Source organism: Meles meles, chromosome 19 (assembly GCF_922984935.1).
Source record: "Meles meles chromosome 19, mMelMel3.1 paternal haplotype, whole genome shotgun sequence".
Classification (NCBI taxonomy): domain Eukaryota; kingdom Metazoa; phylum Chordata; class Mammalia; order Carnivora; family Mustelidae; genus Meles; species Meles meles.
In genome coordinates, this window is record NC_060084.1 from 45,384,317 (window position 1) to 45,409,431 (window position 25,115).

Genomic DNA, 25,115 nt, shown 5'->3' on the forward strand with positions numbered 1-25,115 from the left:
TATGAAGGGCCAGGAGAGGGTAGACGAGCCAGGCACTGGGGGTGCGATGATGGGCAAGACCGGACCCAGCGCCCGCCCCCGTGGCGCTCTTGCTGCGGCTAGTATGGAAGATGGTGTCAGTTGTCAGCAAGTCCTGTCACCTCGGCCGTTCCAGCATGCCCAGAGCCTGCCTGCTTCTCCCTCCAGAGCCCCCACGTGGTCCTGCCTGCCCCTCGGCTGTCACGTCCTCCTCCCTGAGCTCCACGTGGCCACAGTCCAGCCTGTGGTTGCCTGAGTCAGGCCATGGCCCTCCCCTGCTCAGAGCCCTTGTGTGGCCCCACCTCCCTCCGAGGAAAGGACAGAGCTGTCCCCGTGGCCCATAATGCCCTGCGTGATATGCCCCCACCACTGGGCCTCCTCTGCTCTGACCACATCAAGCACGTCCCCACCTGGGGACAGTTGCACTGAATCTTCCCACTCCTGGGTGTCCACGTGGTTCCCTCGCCCCTCCCCCGCTCGGGTCCCTGCTCAAGGGTCACCTTCCCAGCCAGGCCCTCCCTGACCTTTTCACTGAAACTTGCAGCCTCTCCTGGCCCTCAGCAGTCTCTTGATCCTTGCTTTGTGTGTGTTCTCGGCATTTACCCTCTGACTCACTAGATATTTTTCTGATTTAGCCCATTTATCAACTGTCTCCTTTCCCCTAGAATGTGAGCTGTCCACAAGGGCTGGGAGGCTTCTGGCCATTCTGACCGCCACTAGGAGCCCCAGCCCGGCTCTGGCAGAGAGCAGCCCTCAGTAGCCACGGACAGTAGGCGGGTGTGTGAGTGTGATGGGGTCCTTTGGGGTGTTTGCCAAGGAGTGGGCTGGGGCATATGTCGGGCCCAAAGCTCAGGATGGCATCTGGGGTCAAGATCCCTGGGGACTCCTGGAGAAACTAGGCTCAGGGCAGCAGGGCTGGGAGAGAGATTTGGACTGGGGAGGACGGGGGCTGTACAGATGGGCACCTGAGAGCTGAGTATGGGTGTAGAGGCGGGACGGGTGTGGGGGGTGGAAGGGGGCAGTGAGGTTCTACTGGGGGCCGGTCTCCCCTCCTTTGTCAGGGCACAGCCCCAGGAGACTGAGTAAACTGAGGTGGGAAGGGGCTTCCCCAAGCTCGTAGGTAAAAGTCTTGGCAGGGGCGCCTGGGTGGCTCCGTGGGTTAAGCCTCTGCCTTCAGCTCAGGTCATGATCTCAGGATCCTGGGATCCAGCCCAGCGTGAGGATCCCTGCTCAGCAGGGAGCCTGCTTCTCCCTCTCCCTCCTGCTTATGCGCTCTCTTGCTATCTTGCTTTTTCTCTTAAATAAATAAAATCTTTAAAAAATAAATAAATAAAAGTCTTGATAGAAGGGGGGTTGGGAGCCGGTGGTAGCAGCCCTGAGTGCTAGCTGGGGACAGTGGCCTTCCTTCATGGTCCCCTTCCTGATTGAGGGTTTCATTTTGGAGACTGATCTTGGCACATCCCCTGCTCTTTCCTTGGGCCCCTGGGTTCCCCTTCAGTCAGCTTCAGTCAGCTCCCTGAAACAGCAGGGGAGCAAGCTTGATTCAGAGGGGTGGGGGAGGAGGGAAGGAGATGGAAGGTAAGGAGTTTTGCAGACACGTGCACACGCACACATTCCCCGGATGACTTTGTCCTACAGGTGCATCTCGCTCTTCTACCAGAGTGGATTTCCGTGATGGGGAGAGTTAGGCATGGGGTGGGCTGGGTGGGTATCATTTTCTTCCCATGAAAGCTCAGGAGGATGGAACCAGCGAATGCAGGGGTGTCTAGAAACTTGGCAGCTTTGGCTAGGACAGGCTGGAAACTGTCCTGTCCCCCATGTCGAATAATTCAAAAGCCTTTTTCTTCATTGCAGTGAGCATTTGAGAGTAGGGTGCGGAATGTGCCTGCATTCGTGGGATCAGACATGGGGCTTCAGAGGCATCTGTGGCCTGGCTGGTGGCTGGTGGCTGCGCTCTGTCTCCCCCCAACCCCCTGCCCCGTTCCCTCTAAGGTTGCGGCTTCACCCTCTCCTGGAGTTTCCCCAAGGACCACCTGGGCAGAATCGGAGGTATCTGAGCAGGGGTGTGGTGTAGCAGGTACAGATGAGTGCGTTCATTCACCAGTTGTTCCTTAAGTGCCTGGTATGGGCTGGGCCATGTTGTAGATATTGGGGTATGACAGGGAGCAAGACAGATGACAGGTGTAAAGGGAAAGGCGTCGAGGGGGACAGGACTGGAGCCAGGGATATTTGAGGACAGACGTGGATAGAAGGAAGAAGGGAGGGAGCCATGTGCAGATCTGTGAGAATGAAGTCCCCGCGAGGGGGTGACCGCCAGTGCAAAGGCCCTGAGGTGGGGACGTGTCTAGGGTTTGCAGAACAGCATGGAGGCCCATGTGGCTGGGGCAGAACGAGCAAGGGGCAGAGGTGACAGGCAGATCATATGGGCCACAGGGCCACGGGGACGGGTTTTGGGGGCCAGCAGAAAGTTTAACAAGGTTGACGCTATAGTGGGTCTAACTGGCTTCCAGGCCCAGCTCTGCTTGGTAACCTGAGCAAGAGATTTCACCTTCGTGGCCCTCAGTTTCCACATCTGCAAGATGGAAATGAGAACAGCTGCTCCCCCCAGGTCACAGGGAGTCTGTGAGCTGAGGGTCTGCATCTGAGCAGGGTTGTGGTGTCCCTCGCGGTTGGAGGTAGTGATGTCAGTACTGGGGCCGAGCCTCGGAGAGGTACATTTGGTGGCGGGGATGGACGTGTGGCGGTCTCTTCCCCTGCAGATTGTCTTGCTGAAGAGGGACAGGAACCCCCACTCTGGGCTGCCTCCCACTACACTTGGGGGGCCTTGGGACAGGTCAGATAGGAGATGGGGACCCTCAACCCCAGGAGGGGTCAGGGCAGGACCAAAAGGGCAAGTGTGGGGGTGACTGGCTGGCTCAGTCGAGGGAACATGTGACTCTTGATCTCGGGGTAGAGATTACTAAAGATAAATAAATAAATAAACTTGAAAGAAGGAAGGGCAGGGTGTGGGCTTGGGAGGGAGGGAAGAAGGCGCCCTGGAGGTGAAGGGGACAGAAGCAGTTGCGTCTGGTGGTCCTCAGTGAAGGCCAGGCAGGTAAGAGTGTGGGCTCTGGTGCCCACCTGCCGGAGTTCGAATGCTGGGTGCCCTGGACAAGGGGCTTCCTCGCTCCGGGCCTCAGGCTCCTGGTCTGTGAATTGGGGCTGGTCAGTTGTGAGGGCTGCGAGCAGAGCGTGGCGCGCACGGCCGGCCCTCCAAGGGCGCCGCCGCCTTTCTTTCTGAGGACTGGCCTGGAGCCACAGGTGCACTCTGCTGCCAGGCGGTGGGCCATGGGCAAATGGGGTGTCCTCCCTGCACCTCGTTCCTCCTTGGCTATAATGTGGGGCTCACAGTGGCTGCGTCCTCGTGGGTCACGTGTGCAGGTGAGACGAGGGGCTCTGGGTGGGGTGCTTGGAAGAGGGGCCAGCACACAGTAGGTGCTCAGTGGGTGACTGCGGGCGAGTGCCTTGTGTTTTGTGACTCAGAACCCCAGGGATTATCCTAACAGAGGAGGAAACTGAGGCATGGGGTGGCCGAGCTGCTGGCCCCAGGCCGCACAGTGAGCTCCCAAGGTGGCTTGGCTCCCAAGTACAGAAGGTGAGGTGGCCCGGGACACAGCAGCCAGACTTCTGGGTTCCAAGCTCGCTGGGGAGCCCCTGCGCCCCCTCTTTGCCCACCTCCATGCTCCTGGTGCAGGCTCCTAGCTTTGTGTCGCAGCTGCTCCACCTTCCTCGCTGTGGGCTCCTGTAGGGTGGGGGGGGGGGGACGACGGGGACGGGACTTGGTTGGAGCTGGAGGCTGCCCCAGGGTGGAGCTGGAGCCAGAGCACTATAAACACGGTCAGTTCCTATGTTTGTCCCTCCCTCCGTGCAGTGCGCAGAGGGAAGGGGTGGCCCGGGCAAATATCCGGAGGTGTGTCCCTTCATCCCCTTCCCCTGCGGGGTCACATGCCCCCAAAGGCAGGATACACTGGGGGCTGGCTGCGGTGTGTGGATGCCACTTGGGTTTTATGGGGGCGAGGGCTCTAAGGAGGCGGTCCCAGGCCCGGGGCATACTCTGACCCGTCTCGGGTGCGGAGCTCCTCCCACCATAGGGCCGCCCCGCCCTCTCCTGGGCTTCTTGAGGGGTCACGTGGTTAATCTTACTCCCGGGAGTGACTTGGTACCTTGGGCTGTGGGCCCCGGTTGGGGGATGGGTAGGGCCGAGTGAGAGAGGCCAAGGTGAGGGCTGAGGCCAGGTATGCCAGGTTGGGACCCCTCTGGGAACCCAGCGAGGAGGTGGAGGTGAAGCTGTGGGATATCCGTGGGAGGATGGGGGAAGGTCTGGCTGTGGGGACAAGGCAAGGACCCGTTTGAGACAGGCTGACGGCTGAGGGCAGCAGAGAGGCTCAGGAGCCAGAACAGGGTGGATGGGGGGCCAGGGATGGAAGTTGAGGTGGGAGGGAAGGGCTGGAATGGGGGGAGACACTGAAAGGTCTCCTGGCTTGGTTGGGGGCAGAGGAGGGGCAGAGGCAGAGGCAAAGGGATCTCCATCCTGGCCAGGGCCGCCGTACCCCACATCCAGGCAGCTGGGGACCCCGGAGCAACAGGAAAGCTGGACCTGCTGGGGGAGCCCTGGTCAGGCCTGGCTCTGGCCACCTGCTGCCCGGGAGGCCCCGACCAGTTGAGACAGGTTGTCTGCTGGGTCCCCACCCCCTCCCAGCCGGGTGCTGCTGCGGGACCGGTTCTCCTAGATGGCTACCCACTGATGGTCCTGCCTCTGGGCCAGGGCTGGCTGCGAGTTTTCCTGACCTCACGCAGCTGCCCCAGCGGAAAGGCGGAATGGCACGGGGAGGGAGGAGAGCCGGGGCTGGAGGGCAGCATCCCAGATGCTCGAGAGAGTCCTCAGGTCACAAGACTCACTGCGCTTGGGGCCCACCCTGTGTTGGGCACCGTGCCAGGCTCCGGAGAGCCAGCCTGAAGCCGGCAAAGAGCCCAGCCTGATGCCTTTCCCCTCATCCTCTGGGGCTTAGCTCACACAGCCTCTCTTGTGGGAAGTCTCCCCTGCCCCCCGACCCTCCCATCCCTCAGGCTGGGTCTGGTCCTCCTTGACCCCAGCCTTGACCACCCTGGACCGTCGGAGGCGATCTTAGTCTCGGTCCCCACCGTATCCCGAGTAGCCACCAGCACAGGGCTGGGCACAGAGAAGCGAGGTGTTAGCAAATGCATGCATGCATATTTTCTTCCCATTTTCCAGATGAGTAACTTGAGACCCCAAGAGGAGGCGTCACCTGCCGGAGGGCACGTCTAGCACAGCCAGCATCAAACCAGGTCTGTGGGACTCCGAGGCCTGGGCGTGGGACGGGGGCACAGGACCCGGGGTCCCCCTCCCCCAGACGCTGCTAGGAGCACTCCGGAGTCACCGCAGTGGAGCAGGGCCCGCGCTCCATGCCCTGCTCTGCTCCTGTTACCCAGTCAGTCCTCAGAGCAGCCCTGTGAGGGGAAGAGAGGTCACATCACTCACCCACGGTCCCACAGAGTGAGTGGCAAAGAGAGATATGTGCTCTGGCCATTTGACTCCCCATCCCCTCACCACCCTGGTCTCCCTGGGAACACACAGCAGTGCATCTCCCCGGCGGTCCCTTTGGTTTTCCAACTGGCTTTCAGTGAGCATTTATACAGTGCCTGGTACCAGCCGAGGTGCCACCTGGAGACCACAGAGCCTAAAGGTGGGGGTGGTTGCGTCTGCTAGTATGCGCTGCACCTTGGAACTTTCCCCACTTGGAACTTTTTCCCCTGGTGAGGAACTCCCTTCTCCGAGCCTCAGTCTCTTTGTCTGTAAAGTGGGAGTGTTAGGGTGAGGCTCCCAAGGGCCGTGCATAGGACAGGGACTAGAAGCAGTTGTTGAACAGTCGCTCGGTCACTAAGCGTGGGCTACGGGCCAGGCACTGTACTGGGGATGGGGTAGGATACAGGCACACTGAGCAGATGAGATCTGGCCTTTGGTGCTGATAGTCTAAGGGTTGGGGGTGGGGTGTAGACATCCAGCTGGTAAAGTCAAGAATGAACAGTAGAATTTCCAGGAGTTAAACATGCTATGAAGCTTTGTGACGGAAAGCTAGTGGGACACTTCCTTCACTTGGGGCGGTCAGGAAAAGATTCACCAACCACTCTTGAGACCTGAAGGAGGGGGAGGAAGGAGCCATGTGTGGATACTAGGGAAGAGTGTTCCATGAGGAGGCAGTGCAAAGGCACTGAGGTTTGAAAACCAGTGTGAGCGAAGAGGGCATGAGAGCAGAGAGGTGACAGGTGCAGGTCATGTCGGAGGGGACTCTGAGGGCTGAGCAGGGGAGCCTGTTCACGGGTGCCTCCGGCCAGTGGGGAATGGGAAACTAAGGAGGAGATGAAGAGGGACAGGACTGGGGCAGGGCCCAAGGAGCCCAGAGAAATGGGCGGGTTCTGGTGAGTGGCCCCCTCCTGCAGGCCTGCTGAGAGGAGCCCAAGTCTGCGCCCTCGTGGCGCTGAGAGCGTCAGCGCCATGTTCGGGAAGAAGAAGAAGAAGGTCGAGATCTCCGCGCCATCCAACTTTGAGCACCGCGTGCACACAGGCTTCGACCAGCATGAGCAGAAGTTCACGGGGCTGCCCCGCCAATGGCAGAGCCTGATTGAGGAGTCGGCTCGCCGGCCCAAGCCCCTTGTGGACCCTGCCTGCATCACCTCCATCCAGCCCGGGGCCCCCAAGGTATGCCAGTGCCCACTGTGGTCTCTCCTGCCCCAGACCAAACCCACACAGTGCCCCCAGGCCTTAAACCCATGCTTGACCCTGGGGCCAACACCTCCTTGCTGACCCCCTCCTACTGACAGCCAGACAGACACCCCAACCCTCTACCCTAATCTTCGCCCCAGTCCTGACCTTTTACCCCCTCCACCCACCGATCCCTCCCCATGCCTCTCAACACTGACCCCCACCTTGACCCCTGTAGCAGCCCCCCGACGCCAGCCTCTGAGTTGTTCTCCTCTCCCTGGGCTCCGTGGTCCCGTCCCCAGTACCAGAAACTTGTCCTTGGGTGAGGGACAGATCCCCACGGTAGGGCCGGGCTGGGGGCACCCAGAGAGCTGCTGACCCGGCCTCCCCTGTCCCCGTCCCCCAGTCTGGACCAGCTTTGTGGAGGAGGGGGACACCTGGGCTGTGCCCTGAGAGCTGAGGGAGGAGTCCTGTGGCAAGGAGAGCCTTTTAGCAGAGGAAAGAGTCCATGGGAAGCCTTGGAGGCCTTTTGGTTTGGGGGATGGTTTTCCGGCCATCTTGAGCAAAAGGGAGGAGTTGGGATTTGAACGACGGTCTCTTTCCACAGCCCAGGCTTAGACCCTCTTTGCTGTCTGTGCAGTCCCAGCGCCCAGGCGTGGCATGGTGAGGCCAGCTGGTGGCAGGGTGTGAGCCTGCCCGGCCTGGGAAGCCAGCCTCCGAGGCCAGACTTCACCCCAGGGGCAGTGGGAGCCAGGAAGGGCCCAGGGCCAGAGGCACGCAGCCAGGGTTGTTCTGGGGCTGGAGATGGAGATGGGTGTGCCGGTCAGCCAACCCGCGGCGGGGGGGCAGGCCTTCGGCTGACTCATCATCCCCGGGGCCCGGCGAGAGGACGCTCACCAGGATGGACTCCATCCTGCGGCCCGCTGAGGTCTCGGTGCCTCTCCTGCAGGCCTTTTGAATACTTTGAACTCTTTGCTGCTGCTTAAAGCAGCAAGAGACTTCACATCCGAGGCTGTATTTCTGGCTTCTGCTGACTAATCGCAGGGGCTGAGGGGGTGGCAGCTACCTCCACGGGCCGGGGTGCTGGCTCCTCTGTCCCTGCCGGCCCCATCCCGCCTGCCTTGCTTCCGTCCCCCAGCTGGCCCTGGGGCTCCTCCATGACGGCTGTGGCCTCCCTAGGGGACCCCCGAAAATCTAGCCCCTGCTTGGCCCACCAGCTGTGAGTCCTGTTTGGGCCCATGCCTGCCAGGAAGGGCCACACAAGGGGCCATGGGGACTAGCAGAGTCTTGGGGCCCCTGTGGGTACGTGTTTGCTGCTCCTGGCTGGGAATCTCCCCTTGGCTGGGTCTTCCCAGGCCCTCCCGCAGCCCCCAGTCTTCTTGGCCCCTTATTCCAGCACTAGGGCCTGAGCAGGTGTCTGTCTACCTTGCTTCACAGGGTGCCCAGGCAAGGAGGCAGCCAGGCCCCCAGGAGGCGGGGGGTGGGAGGGAGAGACCAGGGCAGGCCCCTAGGGGCCCTGGGGGCTGGAGGTGGGTTTCGTGCATGGTGGAGGCAGTCGTGGCTTGAGGATGTGTGGCAGCCCTGGGCCCCCATCGCCACCGGCCTGTGAGTGAGAGCAGAGGGCCGGGGTTGCGTGTTCCGCTCTTTGTAGCCTCCTCCCAGCCTGCCTCTCTCCCCCGCTGGCTCGGCCCACGTTCCTTGAGCACGCTGCGCGCACATACTTGACGCCATACTAGGTACTGAGATGTAGCAAGAGCAGAACAGCAGGCAAATACAGCAGTTGCCCTCATGGATGTCACAGGGCAGGCAGGTGACAGTCAGCTGACACGTGCATCAGGGCAGCTGGTTTCCAGGGCTCCAGAGGAAGAGAAGGCAGGGAAGGGGAATAGAGAGTGTTAGGGGCTGGCATTTTAGACTCTGGGTGGTCAACGGAAGCTTCCCTCTGAGAAGCTGAGTTCGGGCAAAGGCCTGGAAGAGGAGAGGAGGGAAGGAGCTAAGGGCATACTTGGGGGAAGATGTTCTAGGAAGAGCAAACAGCCAGTGCAAAGGTCCTGAGGTGGGCCTGTGCCTGGTATGTTTGAGGAGCAGTGAGGAAGCTTGTGTGCCCTGAGCTGAATGGGAGATGGGGGGGGGGGTATTCCTGGAGGCCTTGACTCTACTTGAGGGAGGAGGCGGCCGTGACCATGATCAGAGTGCTGGGCTTGGCAGGCGAAGCTTGGGTGGATTCTGGGTGGATTCAGGGCACATGTTACATTCACCAGGCCACGTGGGAATTCTCATTTGCCACCACTGCTCCTGGACTTCGGGCCCAGTCCTTTCTGACTCTCCCTGTACTCCACCCTCGGCTTCCAGGGGGACAAAGCATGGGTTTAGGGTTAACAGCCCTGGCAGGCAGCAGGAAGTCCAGGCCGGGCCCTGGGCCCAGCATCCTGTAATTTGCAGCTCTCCAGGACTGATTATGGGGTGGCATGGGCTCTGTGCTCCTTCCCCTCCCGCCCACAGGGCAGAAACCTGCCCCCAGGCTGGAGAATGGGAGAGAGATGGGGGCTGCTTTTTAGGGGGACCACCAGCCCAGGGGCAACAGACTGACCTGTGGGAGGTTACCCCTTCAGCTTTCTTCCTGCACCAGACCACTTGGGTGTGTGGGAGGGGCTGCAGGGGTCCTTCTGGTGCCACCCCCGCCCACCCTGCCCCATCATCACCCCATGGCATTTCTTCATTCCGTCTCTGTCTTGTCTCTGTGTGTGTGTTGTGTTGTCCTGTCTTGTGTGTTGGATACACGTCCTGTGTCCTCCTCTTCCTTGCCCGGCCCCCATCCCGCCATTACCCTGGACCCCAGACCATCGTGCGGGGCAGCAAAGGCGCCAAGGATGGGGCCCTCACACTGCTACTCGACGAGTTTGAGAACATGTCGGTGACGCGCTCCAACTCCCTGCGGAGAGACAGCCCCCCGCCACCTGCCCGTGCCCGCCAGGAAAACGGGATGCCTGCAGAGCCCGCCAGAGCAGCCCCAGAGAAGGCGGGCAGCCAAGGCCGGGGTGCCGGTCGCAGCGAGGCAGGCGGCAGCGGTGGTGACAGGCGGCGGGTGGGGCCAGAGAAGAGGCCCAAGTCTTCCAGGGAGGGCTCAGGAGGACCTCAGGAGTCCTCCCGGGACAAACGCCCCCTCTCCGGGCCCGACGTCGGCACCCCGCAACCTGCCGGTCTGGCTGGTGGGGCCAAAGCGGCAGCTGGTCGGCCCTTTAACACGTACCCGAGGGCTGACACGGACCACCTGGCCCGGGGTGTCCAGGTAACCAGTCCCCCTGCCCCGGGACCTCCCATCGCCCCTTTGTCCAAAACGTCCCCTGTTCCCTGCCCACCAGCACCAGCCTATGCCCAGCCCACTGTCCATCTCCATCCTGACCGCCATGTGTCTGTCCCACAGGCAGGGCCCCTCTCCCACACAGGGAGCAGAGCTGGCCCCCTGCCCCTCCACTAACAGCTGCCTGTCTTTTCTATTGCAGGGGGAGCCTCATAGCCTGGCCCCCAATGGGCCATCGGCCGGGGGCTTGGCGGTCCCCCAGTCCTCCTCCTCCTCCCGGCCTCCCACCCGAGCCCGCGGACCCCCCAGCCCAGGAGTGCTGGGTCCCCATGCCTCTGAGCCCCAGCTGGCTCCTCTAGCCCGCCCTGTCGCTGCCCCTACCCCCGCCGGGCCCCCGGCCCCCGGGCCCCCCGGGCCCCGCTCCCCACAGCGGGAACCCCAGCGAGTGTCGCACGAGCAGTTCCGGGCTGCCTTGCAGCTGGTAGTGGACCCCGGCGACCCTCGCTCCTACCTGGACAACTTCATCAAGATCGGCGAGGGCTCCACGGGTATCGTGTGCATTGCCACTGTGCGCAGCTCAGGCAGGCTGGTGGCGGTCAAGAAGATGGACCTGCGCAAGCAGCAGAGGCGGGAGCTCCTCTTCAATGAGGTGGGCCACGCGCCCATCCCAGCCCCTCCCAGCCCCTCCTGTGCCCTCCCAGCCCCGCCGTCCCCCTCCTCCTGCTGCCCTCTACGGCTGGTCTGGAGACCCATGCTGGTCCGGGTCCTGTAAGGGTGAGGATGGGAGAAGACCATTCAGCGCCAGGGTCCCCAGGGCTGGGTTTGAGCCTGTCTCCTCTCCGTACTCCTCACACGTCCCCAGGCTGTCACCTTCCCCCACCCCCCCATGCCCCATACCCACCACTGCCTCCCTGGAGCCCCAACTGCAGAGCCCCTCAGCCCCGCCCTCGCGGGACTTCCAGGTCCTTCATACCCACTGAGTCCCAAACTGGCCCCCAGAGTCTCTCCCCCAGCCCTGCCCCTCCCCTGGTTCCGTCTCCCACCGTAGCCCGTTAGCTGCTGTGCAGCCCCGTCCTCTCCCCTGGGCTCTGCCCTGGTGTCCCCTCTTGGGTACCCCCTTGGCGTTCCCCACGGAACAGCTAAAGGGCTCTTTCGGGCCTGCCGGCCTGCCCCTCTGCCGCCCTTACTGACCCTTGCAGCTCTCCTGTCCCACCCCTCAGTGTCCTCGGGACACGGGCCTGGCCTCTGGCAGGCGTTTGAGGTCTGGCTCCCATCTAGGTCCTTGGTTGTGTCCAGCCCCTGGCTGGGGTTCCCGGTGGCATCTGCCAGCCTTTTTTTCACAAAGGCCAACTCCTGGCTCCTTCCCCAGAGGAATCCGGGCTGGCAGCAGCCCCTGGACTCCAGTGCGGGAGTCCCGGATGTCAGGTCTGGAGGTGGTCGAAACTGCCGCCTCCCGGTCTCTCAGCTGTCCCCGTAACCCCTCCCCCAGCCCCCTAGTCTCCCCGCACTGCAGCCGCACCGTGGGCTCTTCAGCGGAACCCCAGTGAGTGTCCCGTTCCCATCTCCCCCGGGCTTTGCTGCCAGGCCTTTTCTTCCCTGAACCTATCCCCCCAGCCTGTTACTTTGCCCTTGACTGGTACCTGCTTGTCCTGCAGACTCAGCCCCCTGCTTAGACATTCTCGTCCGCGCCCCTGTCCCTACACCGGCCTGGTCAGCAGGGCCATTCAGAGACCAACCAGCTCAGGACTGGTTAGAGAGCAGGATCAGAAATGGGGTACGGGGGCAGTGAACCCCCACAATGCAGGCATCAGGCCCCAAGCTGCCTTTGGGGTCTCCTGCCCTTGGCACAGGGGAGGGCAGTGACAAGTGACAGTGACAAGGAGTGGGAGTGACAAGTGGGTTGGGCCTTTGTGTGGCAGGGCCCCAACCCAGGCAGGAGGGGAGGCGGGAAGCAGGCTGGTGGGGTGGCTGGGTTTGCGACAGGGGCCGGCGGTGCTGACCCCGCCCCGTGCCCAGGTGGTGATCATGCGGGACTACCAGCACGAGAACGTGGTGGAGATGTACAACAGCTACCTGGTCGGGGACGAGCTCTGGGTGGTCATGGAGTTTCTGGAAGGCGGGGCCCTCACCGACATCGTCACTCACACCAGGTACTGCCAGGCCCCAGGCTCCCTGGGGCCCCCACGTCCTCTCAGACCCCTCGGGGTGGGGGCCACGTCTCCGGGCCGGGAGGGTGGCATTCCCCTCGGGCCTCCGGTCGCTGACCCCCAACCCACACAGGATGAACGAGGAGCAGATCGCCGCCGTGTGCCTGGCCGTGCTTCAGGCCCTGGCCGTGCTCCACGCACAGGGAGTTATCCACCGAGACATCAAGAGTGACTCCATCCTGCTGACCCACGACGGCAGGGTGAGGAGCAGGGTAGCTTGGGTTCCCTCAGCCTCTCCCTGGCTCCCCTCCATCCCTGACCCCCATCTCGGTGGCTTGAGGAGCAAGAGGTTTGTTCACTCCTCAGGCCAACAGCCCCGAATCAGGCCCAGTCAGCGGGGGGCTCTGCGCACGCAGTCATGGAAGGGCCCAGGCCGGAGGAGGCTGCGCCTTCAGCCCAGGGTGCCGGGAGCTGTGGTTGAGCACTGGGCCCCGGGAGGCCAGGAGACAACTGGGGGGCTGGCCACAGCTCTTCCTCCACCAAGAAGCTGTTCCCAGACGAGCACATGGCCATGGGCCGTGGACCCCACTCCTGTCTCCGGTTCTCCAGACTGAGGCTCAGACTCTGAGGCCCACGGATGAGCCTCCCCAGTGCTCAGAACCTGCATTTCTACTCCAAGAGTGGATGTGATTTTCAGTGGGAGGGAATCCTTGACTGTCCCCAAGTTCTCCTTGGTGATTCGCCTGCCTTCCCCCAGGGAAGTGAAGCCATTCGGCAGAGATAGGGGTCGGGGTGGGCACTCTTTCATGGGGAGTCTCAGTTGGAATCCCCAAACACCTGAAGCTGTCCACAGATGTGTTTGGGGGACATCCGTGAGCCTCAAATTGTGTGCACGCCGTGTGCATACGTTTCATGGGGATGAGAAGATCCGTACGTATCCTCAGGAATTGGAAGGGGGCCCGTGGCTCCCAAGCAGGTGGAAATGCGTGGTTCTGGGCACATGGTTGTTAGCAGAGTAAGTCACAGCTGTCATCCTCTCCAGGCCAGGGCTGCATTCAGGGACGCTGGGGCCCAGGCAAGGGCTTTGGGAGCCAGCTGGGGTCTCAGCTCCCCTACGCAACATTTGGAACCTTTAGGACTCAAGCCACTTCCCCCAAAGGCCCCAGGGCAGACCCTGTCAGGAAGGCACACTGATCTCCCATGGGGAGGTGACACACCTAAGGGCCCCCTGCTGGGAAGAGGCCGAGGGACCCAGTGGTCTGGCTCTAAACTCTAGGCTGCCCAGAGCACCAGAACGTCCAAGGCCCGGGAACTGAGTAGGTAGACACCTCTGACCGCCCCCCACTGCCCGCGCCCCGCTGCAGGTGAAGCTGTCAGACTTCGGGTTCTGCGCCCAAGTCAGCAAGGAGGTACCACGGAGGAAGTCCCTGGTCGGCACGCCCTACTGGATGGCCCCAGAGCTCATCTCTCGCCTTCCCTATGGGCCAGAGGTAAGCCAGCGGTGGCCTGCTTGTCCTGTCAGCACAGGTTTACACTGTGACCGTCTGGAGCCACAGGAGTTTGGGGGTGGAGTGGGGCTCGGTGTGGGAGATGGGTCACTGGGGATGGCCCTGTGGGAGAGGAGGGAGGCACGCGTGTGTGCACCCATCCCTGATGAGCCCGGCCCAGTGCTGACAAAACCCGCTGGGATTTAGCAAAACCTGAAAGCTCTGGGTCTCGAGAGCTGTGAGGTAGGGGCGAGTGACAGGCTTCAGGTCCTGCATTCCTGTGCTCTGTCCCTCCCCAGTCCTGACTTGGTCCGTGTAGTCTTCACCCAGGCAGGTGCTCCCCTGGTCGGGGCAGAGCTGGCCTGGCAACTCTGGGACCCCATTCCCCTGCCTGTGAGTGCCGGGTGCTCCTGGCTATGGCCGGTAAAAGTCTTCAGGCTGGCTCTGATTGACTCAGCTCAGGTCACGTGTCCGCTCATGAGCCAATTACTGTGCCCCAGCCATGCTGCTTAGGCTACTGGCCATGGGACCCTGAATGCTCCCTAGAGCGAGGGAGGGTGGGTGCTGGGTGTGCAGAACCCTTCCAAGGGCTCCCTGGGGGAGGAGCTTGTGGGTCTGGCAACTTGGGGTTCGGGGTGTTTGGGGCCCAAGGACTCCAGGAGCAAGGAGGCAAAGGCAGAACCAGCCACCCCTCTGTGGCTTCCCCCAGCACCGGCCCCACGGGCCCAGCTCAGCCCTCCTGTCCCTTTCCCGCCACAGGTAGACATCTGGTCTCTAGGGGTGATGGTGATCGAGATGGTGGATGGGGAGCCCCCCTACTTCAACGAGCCCCCCCTCAAAGCCATGAAGATGATTCGGGACAACTTGCCACCCCGACTGAAAAACCTGCACAAAGTGGGTACCCGGCGGGCAGGCGGTGTGGGGGAGGGGACACTGCCTCTGTGTTGGGCTCCCCGCCCCCACCCCTGCGGGTTCCCTGAGCCCTCACCGTTCCCCAGTGGTTGTGTCTCTGCTGGCTGGCACAGCCGGGTCTGGAAGAGGAGCCTTCCTGGTAGATGGCTCACCTGGCAAGAGAGGGGTGCTCCTGGGGCCTAGCCGCTGTCACCTCCTTGCAAACCTTGAAAATGGAGAAGAAATGAGCCCCTGGGGTCTTTGATGTGTTTCTTTCCTTGGGGCCAAGCTCTAGACACCTGGGCCCTCCTGGCCCCTACCCCCAGGCAGCGGATGTCGTCGGCCCATTTGACAGAGGAGGAAACTGAGGCCCAGTGGCAAGTGAGCAGCGGAGCTGGTGCTCAGACCCATTCCTGACTCTCTCCCCCACTTCCCCACAGGTGTCACCCTCCCTGAAGGGCTTCCTGGACCGCCTGCTGGTGCGTGACCCGGCCCAACGGGCCACAGCGGCTGAGCTGCTCAAGCACCCGTTCCTGGCCAAAGCGGGCCCGCCCGCCAGCATCGTGCCCCTCATGCGCCAGAACCGCACCAGATGAGGCTCAGTGCCCTGTCCCTGAACCAAAGAGCCCCTTGGGTCACCCCTGTCCCACCACGGGCCAGTCGGGGGGAGGCCCCCACTCCTCCCCACCCGGGAGACACTCCATGTGGCACCGCCCTCGTCAGCGGTGGGGGAGCGTGCAGGACCCTACTACTGAACTCCAGGTTTGATTTTGTGGCTTGTTTAAAAAAAAAAAACAAAACCACAGGGATTTGTGGGAGCCAGTGAGGGTTCCCAGCCTCCCCACCCTCCGGGATGGTCCCTCCCTGTGTCTTCCTGTCTTCCAGGAAGGACAGACAGCTCCCCTATCACTGGAAATCATCTACAGTGGGGGCTGCTGTGGGTGGAGAGAACACTATAAGAGGCGCGTGTGTGTGTGCGTGTGCGCGTGTGTGTGTGTGTGCACGCATGTGTGCACGCATACCCGTGCAGACGGTCCAGCTGCTCTGTCCTCCAGCCTGCGAGTGGGTGTCTCTAAGTCCTTGCCTGACATACAGCGCAGCCCCCTGGGCCCCCCCCCCCCCCGAGCCATTGCGGGGGTCGATCATGAATGTCTAAAGAGTGGCCTTTTCCCTGAGTCCTATACCCCCTCTCGGTGGCTGGCTGGGGAGACGGGGGTCAGGGCTTCCCACCCATCCCCAGCCTCTGCAGATGACTACTGCACCTGGACAGCCTCCTCTTTTCTAGAAGTCTATTTATATTGTCATTTTATAACACTAGCCCCTGTCCCAACCTGGGGACAGATGGTCCCTGCCCCCTCGGGGCGACACCAGGGACAGAACCACTGCTCGAAGAATCAGGTTCCCAGCCCTTTGGTGTGGCCCCATTCTCCACTCCCCTCCCTCAAGTTAGTTTTACAATTAAAATGTTTTCTTGTTTTGCGTGTGCGTGTAGTGTGTGTAGCGGCCCCTCCCTGTCCAGGTCATCTTGGTGCAGGACTTGGGGGAGGGACTCAAGGACAGAGAGAGGGCAGGCTGGCGAACCCCAGGATTCCAGTCCACCTTAGGGGCAAGGGCTATGTCTGGGAGTGGTGGGGAGCCCCAGGTCGAAGCAGCCCATAGTTCTCCCCTGATGTGGGACCCAGAATCACCCCTGGCCTGCAAACAGCCAGTCCCCCAGGGCCCGTGTGCTGCGGTGACCGGTTTGCCAAATTGGAGATTTGCGGGAATCTTGTTTTAAAGGTTGTTTGTCTTGAGCATGTTCGGTGGGTAGGAAGGATCCTTGATGAGCTGATGTTAGTAAATGGGTCGTTCAGAAAATTGGTCAGTGGGCAGGTGGGCTTTTTTTTTTTTTTTTTAAAGATTTTATTTATTTATTTGACAGAGAGAGAGATCACAAGTAGACAGAGAGGGAGGAGGAAGCAGGCTCCCCGTGGAGCAGAGAGCCCGATGCGGGGCTCGATCCTAGGACCCTGAGATCATGACCCGAGCCGAAGGCAGCGGCTTAATCCACTGAGCCACCCAGGCGCAGGTGGGCTTTTGAGGACTCGACGGAGGCAGATGGGTCTGGAACAGATCCAGCCTTAGGGATACTCCACTGGCCAGATCCCTCCCTCCAAATCGGGGTCCCAGGAGGCTGAGCCTGGGTCTCCACAAGGGGAGAAAGGAATTGGCTGGCATCCTCAGGACGGTGCTGCCTCTGTGTTCTGGGCACTGAGCGCCCCAGGCTGGTGTGAACTTGGACTGTGTGCCTCTCCCCCAGAACCCAAGGAGGAGGGAACACCAGCAGCTCCCTGGGGACAACTGCAGCGTGAGCAGCGAACCCCACCACCCACTGGCACCAGGGACCTCCGCCTGCTATGTGGGCGGGAGACGTGTGGAGATTCTGGCTCGGGTACACCGTCTCCGCCCACTCCAGGGCATGCCTCTCCACAGGCCCTGGGTCCCCAAGGCTGGGGTGCCATGTCTGTGCCTGGGGCCGGCCACCAACAGGCACTGTCTAGATGGGGACTCAGAGGTCTAAACATCCCCAGGAAAGCAGCTGTTGCCATGTTGAATGTGTTGGGTGCCTGGGTGGAGTTGTTAAGCTCTGGGAAGAACTCTGCCAAAATGGGTATAAGGAGAAACAGAAAACAAGAAAAGACCAAAGTAACATTACCCCCCACACACACACGCACCAAAGAAAAAGCCCTGGGCTTGAATGCTTTTACAAATGAGTTCCACCAGACTTTGAAGGATCACACAATTCCTACCTTGTACAAACTGTTCCAGAGAACAGGGAAAGGATAGCAGCCCGACTCATTTTCGGAGGCTGGTACGCCCATGATTCCACAACCCAGGAAGAACAGGGTGGCACAGAGCCACCGCCCTCCCAACTGGAGGGCCTTGCCTCCCTGGGCCCCTGGGGGCGCTCCAGGACGTGCCACTGCAGGTGAAGGACATTTCCTCTCTCCCCCACCCCCTGGGGGTGGGGGGACAGGCCCCTTGCCAGGTCATTACCTGGTGGAGGAGCCAACATTCGGTTTCACGGGGACTCTACCATGATTGTCACCTTCCATCGCCATCACTGCAGTTTAAAGGATGGTTTTGGGTGGCCTCGAGAGAGTGCTCCCAGAAGCCCCATACCCCCTCCTGCTGCCCCTGCCCATCAGGAAGGGGTTCCCATGGCATCCGTGAAACCCCTCTAGTTGTTTCGGATGGGAGATTGAGTACAGGGGGTTGGTCACAAGAGTACCTGGAAGGCTCGGGGAGCCAACACGGCCAGTAACCCGGCCTAGAGGCTAGAGGCACAAAAGTGCTCAAGGGCACCACCAAGACCCCGGAAGTCGGCTCGTGAGCCTGCTGCAGCGGAGGCAGGAAGGTTCTTCCAGCTTCCCCTCCCACCTGCTCCAGGACCTTTTTCAGGCAGGACCCCACTGATGCCAGCCGGCGAGAGAGTCCGCGTCAGGCGTGGGCGGGACAAGAGCGCACTCAGAAGGGCAAGTGTGGCGGAGCAAGAGCAGACACCTGCCCCAGCGGCGATGTGGCCCTGGAGACTGGCTTGGTCCAGATGGTACTGACCCGTCGGCATCCCACACAAAGTAGTGTCATCTCAGCGGCAGCAGGGGGCGCTGTGCTCCAAAGCTGCAAAGGCCCAGCAGGGGAAGCCCGGGAGGTACTAACCTGTAGATCAGAGGTGTGTTTACAAAGACCCAAAATGAGTAAGTGAAACAAGTCAGACCAGTGGTTCTCCCAAGCGTGGTTCCCGGACCAGCAGCATCCCTGGGAACTTTATGGAAATGCAGATTCCCAGGCCACACCCCGGGCTGAATCATTGGTTCTGAGGACAAGAGGCAGCCACGCCCCCTTAGACAGGACCCGGAGGTTGCGCCGTTGCCTCACTGGCCTGAGCTTTGTCACGTGACTGCACCCGACAGCAAGGGAGGTTGGGAAACGTAGTCTTTATTCTGGGCGGCTGTGTGTCTCGCTAAAAATTCTAATACTGTAGAATTGTGATTCTCCACCTCTGCTAGACTCTCCACCTTCATTAGACCTAGACTCCCCGGGATTCTCTGAAGAACCCAGAGGCAGACCCAAGTATACTCAGGATGAGCTTTATATATGACAAGGCTGGCCCCCATGAAGCAATGAGGGAAAAATAGATTGTTTAATAATAGTATTGGGGAAATTGCTTCATTTTTCTGGAGAAAAGGAAAACGGGCTCCCTACCTAACATCACGACAAAAGAACCCTAGCTCTGCACTTCCCAGGAAGGTAGCCACCAACCACATGTGGCTATTTAATTTTAAATTAACAAAATAAAATGAAACAGTTCGGTCCCTTAGTAGCACTAGCCACATTTCACAACCTCCACGTGTAACCAGTGGCTACTAACTAAACTGTTTAGATATGAGAACTTTCCATTGCCTGAGTTCCCCTGGACAAGGTTTCTCTGATGAAACATCCTCTAAAAGACAAACTATGAAGGGGACAGAGGAAAATACTTGAGGACCAGCAGCAGAGAGGGACTTCTTAAAACTCCAGTGGAACAAACTGTCAAAAACAAAAATTAATTGAACTATGTGAAAATGTAAAGCTTCTGTTCAAAGAAGGACATCATGGCCAAATGTAATAGGCTTCAGAAAGGGGAAAAAATTTGCAGAGTCTAACACGTATCATATATTTTTTTTTTAATGAGAAAAGAGCAACCCAAATAGAAACATGGGCAAAGAATATAAACAGGCAACTGACAGAAGAAAAAAACCCAAAAGACCAACCAGGGTGTGCACAAGGGCTCAAACTTACCCGTAATCGGAGGAAGGCACATTTCAACACGCTGTCCTTCTACCACGAGCCTGGTAAAAATTCGAGTCTGGTTTAGTCAAATGAATTATCGCACGTATGCATCTCGCAATAATTCCACTCCTGAATCCCTTCCCAAAGAAATCATAGGACCCTATGGGGGAGCACACACGGGGATGTTCACTGCAGCAGTGTTTATGGGGTGGGAGCTGGAGGTGGCCTGTGTGCCGTGTGTCCACTCTAGGGCAGCAAACGGGAGACACAGGGGCCACATGCCAAGGACTCCCGTGCAGTCCTCAGGAGCCAGGGACCAAGTGTGCCCATGGGGAGGGAGAGCCAGACCAGTGATGGGGAAAGTAAAGTCGGGATCTATACCAGGCCACGTGTGTCGATTACAAATTAGGAACATAAAAGTGTAATACCCGTTTTTCAAGATTTAAAAAGGTGACTCATTTACATAATAGAATGGCTCCCCGTGGGGAAGGAGGAGAGAGAGGGAATAAAGAGGAAGAATAAATGAACATGAGAGGAGTCTCCAGAGGAATAAAGGCCTTGAAGGTCACGCTGAAGATCTGTCCTATGAACAAAGGGTGTGGATTGGGGCAAGGTCACAGGTATCTAAAGGAAAATTATCCAGGTGATTTTTTTTTAAAGACTTTATTTATTTGACAGAGATCACAAGTAGACAGAGGCAGGCAGAGAGAGAGGAGGAAGCAGGCTCCCCGCTGAGCAGAGGCCTGATGCGGGATCCATGCAGGGCTCAATGCCAGGACCCTGAGATCATGACCTGAGCCGATGGCAGAGGCTTAACCCACTGAGCCACCCAGGCGCCCCTGTCCAGGTGATTCTAATGTGCGGCTGAGATTGCGAATGGGAGCGTGGCTGTGGGGGCAACCCAGTGCTTTGTCCACCACCACGTCACTGCTGGACTGGATTTTTCTCAAGAAATCCCCATTTTCTTTCTTTTTTTTTTTTAAGATTTTATTTATTTGACAGAGGTAACAAGTAGTCAAAGAGGCAGGCAGAGAGAGGAGAAAGCAGGCTCCCTGCCGAGCAGAGAGCCTGATGCAGAGCTTGATCCCAGGACCCTGAGATCATGACCTGAGCTGAAGGCAGAGGCTTATGCCACTGAGCCACCCAGGCACCCCCAAGAAATCCCTATTTTCATGTGACAGTTCTTGAATCTTAAAGATAGGCAACCACCTCAGTGTGCTGAACATTATCTGTGGGCCCAGCAAGATCAAGGGCAGAGCTAACATACCTCAAGGTCGTAAGTGGGGGGAGGGGGTCACCTGGAGGGGCTCAGTCGGCTGAGCCTCTGACTCTTGATTTCAGCTCAGGTCAGGATCTCAGGGTTGTGAGACGGAGTCCGAGTAGGACTCCAAACTCAGTGGGGAGTCTGCTGGAGATCCTCTGCCTCTGCCCCTCCCGGCTTCCCTCTCGCTCCGAAATAAATAAATAAATATTTTTTAAAAAATAGTAAGACGGTGTCCAGGGCTTCGCTGAGCACCTAGTTTACCCCATTTAACCCTTTCGTGCTTTGAATGGTGCCCCTGCCACTCCATGTGGAACCTGTAAATTCAAACCTAGGTGGATTAAAAAGGGCCCCTGCCTTCAGGCTGTGATGAAGGATTTTGCGATGTGAGATCACTGGTTTATCTAGCTGGGGGTGGGGCAGCAATATCTTTAGAAGAGAAAAGCAGGGGCGCCTGGGTGGCTCAGTTATTAAGCATCTGCCTTCGGCTCAGGTCATGATTCCCGTGTCCTGGGATCGAGCTCCACATTGGGCTCTCTGCTTGACCGGAAGCCTGCTTCTCCTCCCTCTCCCACCTCCCCTGATTGTATTCCCTCTCTCACTGTCTCTCTCTGTCAAATAAATAAATAAAATCTTAAGGGAAAAAAAGGGGGGGGGGAGAAAAGCAGAGGGAGGTTTGCGATGCCTAGGGGAGGCGGACAAGGGAGGGCTGTGGGGTGGATGGAACAGCGCCGGCAGCTCCCAGCCGCCAAGATGCCAAGAAGTCTCCCCTCAGAGCTTCAGAGGTGGCAAGACCCTGCTGACACCTTGATCTCAGACTTCGGCTTCCAGGACTGAGTGACATCACCTTTCTGCCCCCCTAAACCGATGGGTTTGCGGTGATTCCTTAGGGCAGCTCTAGGAGACACACACCACCCGCCCAGCAGCTGTCCCCTAAGCAAGCACCTTCCTCAAACCCATTTCACAGCGGGGGAGACTGAGGAACCAACACACTAAGTCACCAACCTGAGGTCACACAGCTGGCAGAGGGAAGAGGCAGGACTGGAACCCAAGCACATGCCCCCCGCCCCCAAGTCTCTGCAGATCCTCAGGCCACAGTCTCCAGGACTGGGAAGGGCTCCCCTCGTTACTGACGGGCCACAGGACCCAATAGGAAAGTGTCAACTTGACCAGGGCCAGGACCCTGAAAGGAAGCTCAGAGAAGGCTGGGAGTGAGTCAGGACAGCATCTACAGAAGTTTGGGGCCCTGCCAGGTTAAACAAATGTAAACTCTCTCCCTTTCTTCCTCCTTCCTTCTCTTCCCTGTTCCTTTGTCTCTGACTTTCTCTGTCTCTCTCTTATTCTATCACTTAACCACACTTAGTATTTGAGCAGTGACCCAAACCCACGGAGCAAAATGCAGAAGATTCCAAAGAGGTTAAGTTGCAAAATCAACCTCCCTCCCTCCCCCATTCCTTGCTTCTCTTCTGGGACTCCCCTCCCCAGAGGTGGCCCCTGGTAGAAGTTTCTCACATCTCCTTCCGGGAATATGCAGTGACCAGGAAAGACCTGCATGCATATGCAAATTGTGTCCCACTTTGCACAAATGTTAGCATAATGTCCACATCCTTCTACGTCTTGCTTTTTCTTCCCTAACACTGTGTCTTGGTGGAGGTTCCTTGTTGGGAATGGCAACAGCAACTTCCCTCCTGTCAGTGACTGGAGTAATCCTCCACCAGGCATGTGAGCCCTGAGTTACGGAAACAGTCCCAGTCCACGGACACCGGAAGCCGGGATGCTGGCGACTGCCGGCTGTTTTGACCAATGCCACAGTAGAGATCTTGCATATATTTTATATTTGGCACATGGGCAAATTTATCTGGTATACATCCGCCTTGTCTCCTCCCCCATCTGCCGCTGGACTCCGCCCTGCCCTCTGCCCCAGGTAATGGCCTCTCGGTATCTCTAACCTTCTAGATTCTTCCTCGCCTCTCATCAACCTCGTCCTGGTCTCTTTCTCCTCTTTCTTTGCTTTCCTCCACACCACCATCCTCTCTTCCTCTTTCCCTCTAACCCCTTCCCATTTCCCTCCTTCTCCCCAACTCTCTTCTCCCTTGCCTCTCTGTCGCCCCCTGTAGGATGAAGCTGGCTCACCACCTCCTCCACCAGACCCCTGTGGTTCCTACTTGGGGAAGACAGCACCCAACTCAGCTTATCTTTCTTTCTCCCATTCCCTGCCTCCCGCCCCGACCTGCCTGGGCTTCCTCACCCCCCTGCAGCCCCGGTGGAAAACCCACTATTTGTTTCCCAAAGTCCCCAGGTGCCTGCCCTCCAGAACGCCGCCATTCTCTCTCTACCAGTAGGACTGGGCGCTGCAGGGGTGATACTGGTTTTGGAGTGGAAGTCATGGGAGCTAGACTCAGGCAGGCTAGACGTGCTTTCTCAATCAGACAGAGCCTCCCCTCCTGCCTGGGGCTGGCCTTCCTGTCCTCCCTGCTCAGCAAACAGAGCAACCAGTCTTTGTCAGACCTGAGCTGGGGACAGACAAACAAACAAACACAAACAAACAAACAAACAAAAAAAACCCCAAACCCGCCCAAGGCCCTGCCCTGGCAAGGCTGACATTCTCATGGGATGACACAGTTCATGACCACGTGAACAGATCCACATACTCATAGGTATTTATAAATCATACCATGTTCAAGAAAGAAAACGGGGTGTGACGCTAGAGAATAGCAGGAGGGTGAGAAATTGACCTTGGCCGGGTTGTATTTTTATGTATGGCGAACAATCGCAAGATTGTATTCTCGGGCAGAATAAAGCCAGAAGGGTGTGTGTTATGAAGAGGTGACATTTGAATGGAGATGAAGGCAGCCACAGAAGCATGGAGAGGAAGTCTTGGTAGGCACCGGGGCAACGTGTGCAAAGGCCCTGAGGTAGAAAGGAAGCTGGAGGGTCAAGGACCAGCCAAAATTTGGGACACCATGAGTGAGAGGAGAGTGTGGGTCACCACAGGTAGCCCTGTGCAGAGAGGAGTTAGCCCCAGGTTATAGATGGGAAACTAAGGCTTGGAGAAGGAAAGCTCTTCCCCCCAAGGACACACAGGGTCAGGGTGGGGACTGTTGAGCTCAGGCAGACTAACTTACCCTCTGAACCACCAGGACAGTGGTTCTTAGTGCGGGATTCCCAGACCAGCATCATCTCTCGGCCCACCCCAGAGCTACTGAATCAGAAACTTGGGATGGGAGCAGAGTTTGGAGCCCAGATGTCTGTGATTAACAAGCCTTCTAGAGGATTCTGACAGCCAGTCAAATTTGAGAACCATGGAGCCAGGCTCTTCTGCCTCCCCAAACGTTGCTCCCATCCTCGGAGGGATCCGTGTCCACTGTGGGTTGAATGGTGGTCCCCAAAAAGATACATCCACATCCTAACCCCCAGAACCTGTGACCTTACTTGGAAGGGTTCTAAGGAGAGCAGAGCCATGACCAGATGGCTGATAAGAGGGATCACCCCGGGAGGCAGACATTAGGATGAGGAGCCTGGACTCCAAACTGAGCTGCCCTGCCCAGGGATGCAGACTCCGGGGGCGAGGCTGTCAGGGTTCAGATCTCAGTTCTGCCACGTCCAGACTGTGTGACCTTGGGCAAGTCAATTTACCTCTCTGTGCCCCCATTCTCTCACACTAAAGTGGGTTTAATAATAACAATACCTACGATAGCGGGTGCGTTTGATTAACGCACATGGAGCGCAGGTGCCCAGCTGGCTCAGTCAAGGTAGCAGGCGTCTCTTCGTCCCAGGGTTGTGAGTTTGAGTCCCATGATGGGGAGTAGAGATTACTTAAAAATATCATCTTAAAAAAGAAAATACATGGAATGCATAGAGCGGTGATTGGCCCTGAGTGAGCACTCCACAATTGTTATTATTATTGTTACTGTTATAGCTCATTCATTTCTTCACCTGGTGACATGGCGATGCCTCCCAGGTGTGTCTCCACCCTGACCTCTCTCTGAACTCCCGCCACATACATCCAGTCACTGCCTGGCACTGTCCCTTTGGATGTCCTATGCTTAATTTGGATGGAATCTCAATTTCCTGTCCCCCCACCCCACGTGTTCTGCCCTCTGTCTTCCCCTCTTGCATCATGGGACCACCTTCTGTCCACTGCTCAAGGCCAGTCAAGAGGAGAATCTGTCCTGAATCTGTCCTCTACCAGCCACTCCATGATCTCACTCTGGTCCTGGCCACCCTCATCACCTTCCTCGCTGTTCCCCGGACCCCCCTCAGCCAGAGATTAGTTATGTTTCCTCCTTTCCCATTACACTTACCTACCTCCAAGATAAACCTAGGAGCTGCCCCATTGTCTCATGGATCTCATTTCCCCTACATTCCCTCTGCTCCAGCCTCCCTGCTGTTCCCCAAACACACTAAGCTTGGTCCCACCCCAGGGCCTTTGCACTTG

General features: G+C 58.7%; 1 protein-coding gene across 3 annotated transcripts in view; it reads left to right on the forward strand.

Moving 5' to 3' along the window:
- PAK4 (p21 (RAC1) activated kinase 4) overlaps positions 1-16,080 on the forward strand; it is a 42,603-nt gene extending 26,523 nt beyond the window's left edge. For all 3 annotated transcript variants that reach the window (XM_045988487.1, XM_045988485.1, XM_045988486.1), the window contains exons 2-10: positions 5,291-5,364; positions 6,517-6,775; positions 9,618-10,067; positions 10,282-10,728; positions 12,096-12,229; positions 12,360-12,486; positions 13,591-13,716; positions 14,473-14,607; positions 15,045-16,080. In XM_045988487.1, coding sequence (XP_045844443.1) covers positions 6,572-6,775; positions 9,618-10,067; positions 10,282-10,728; positions 12,096-12,229; positions 12,360-12,486; positions 13,591-13,716; positions 14,473-14,607; positions 15,045-15,200 — 1,779 coding nt within the window. In that variant the 5' untranslated portion in view covers positions 5,291-5,364; positions 6,517-6,571 and the 3' untranslated portion in view covers positions 15,201-16,080. The remainder of the gene's footprint in view (positions 1-5,290; positions 5,365-6,516; positions 6,776-9,617; positions 10,068-10,281; positions 10,729-12,095; positions 12,230-12,359; positions 12,487-13,590; positions 13,717-14,472; positions 14,608-15,044) is intronic.
- Positions 16,081-25,115: the final 9,035 nt, after the last annotated feature.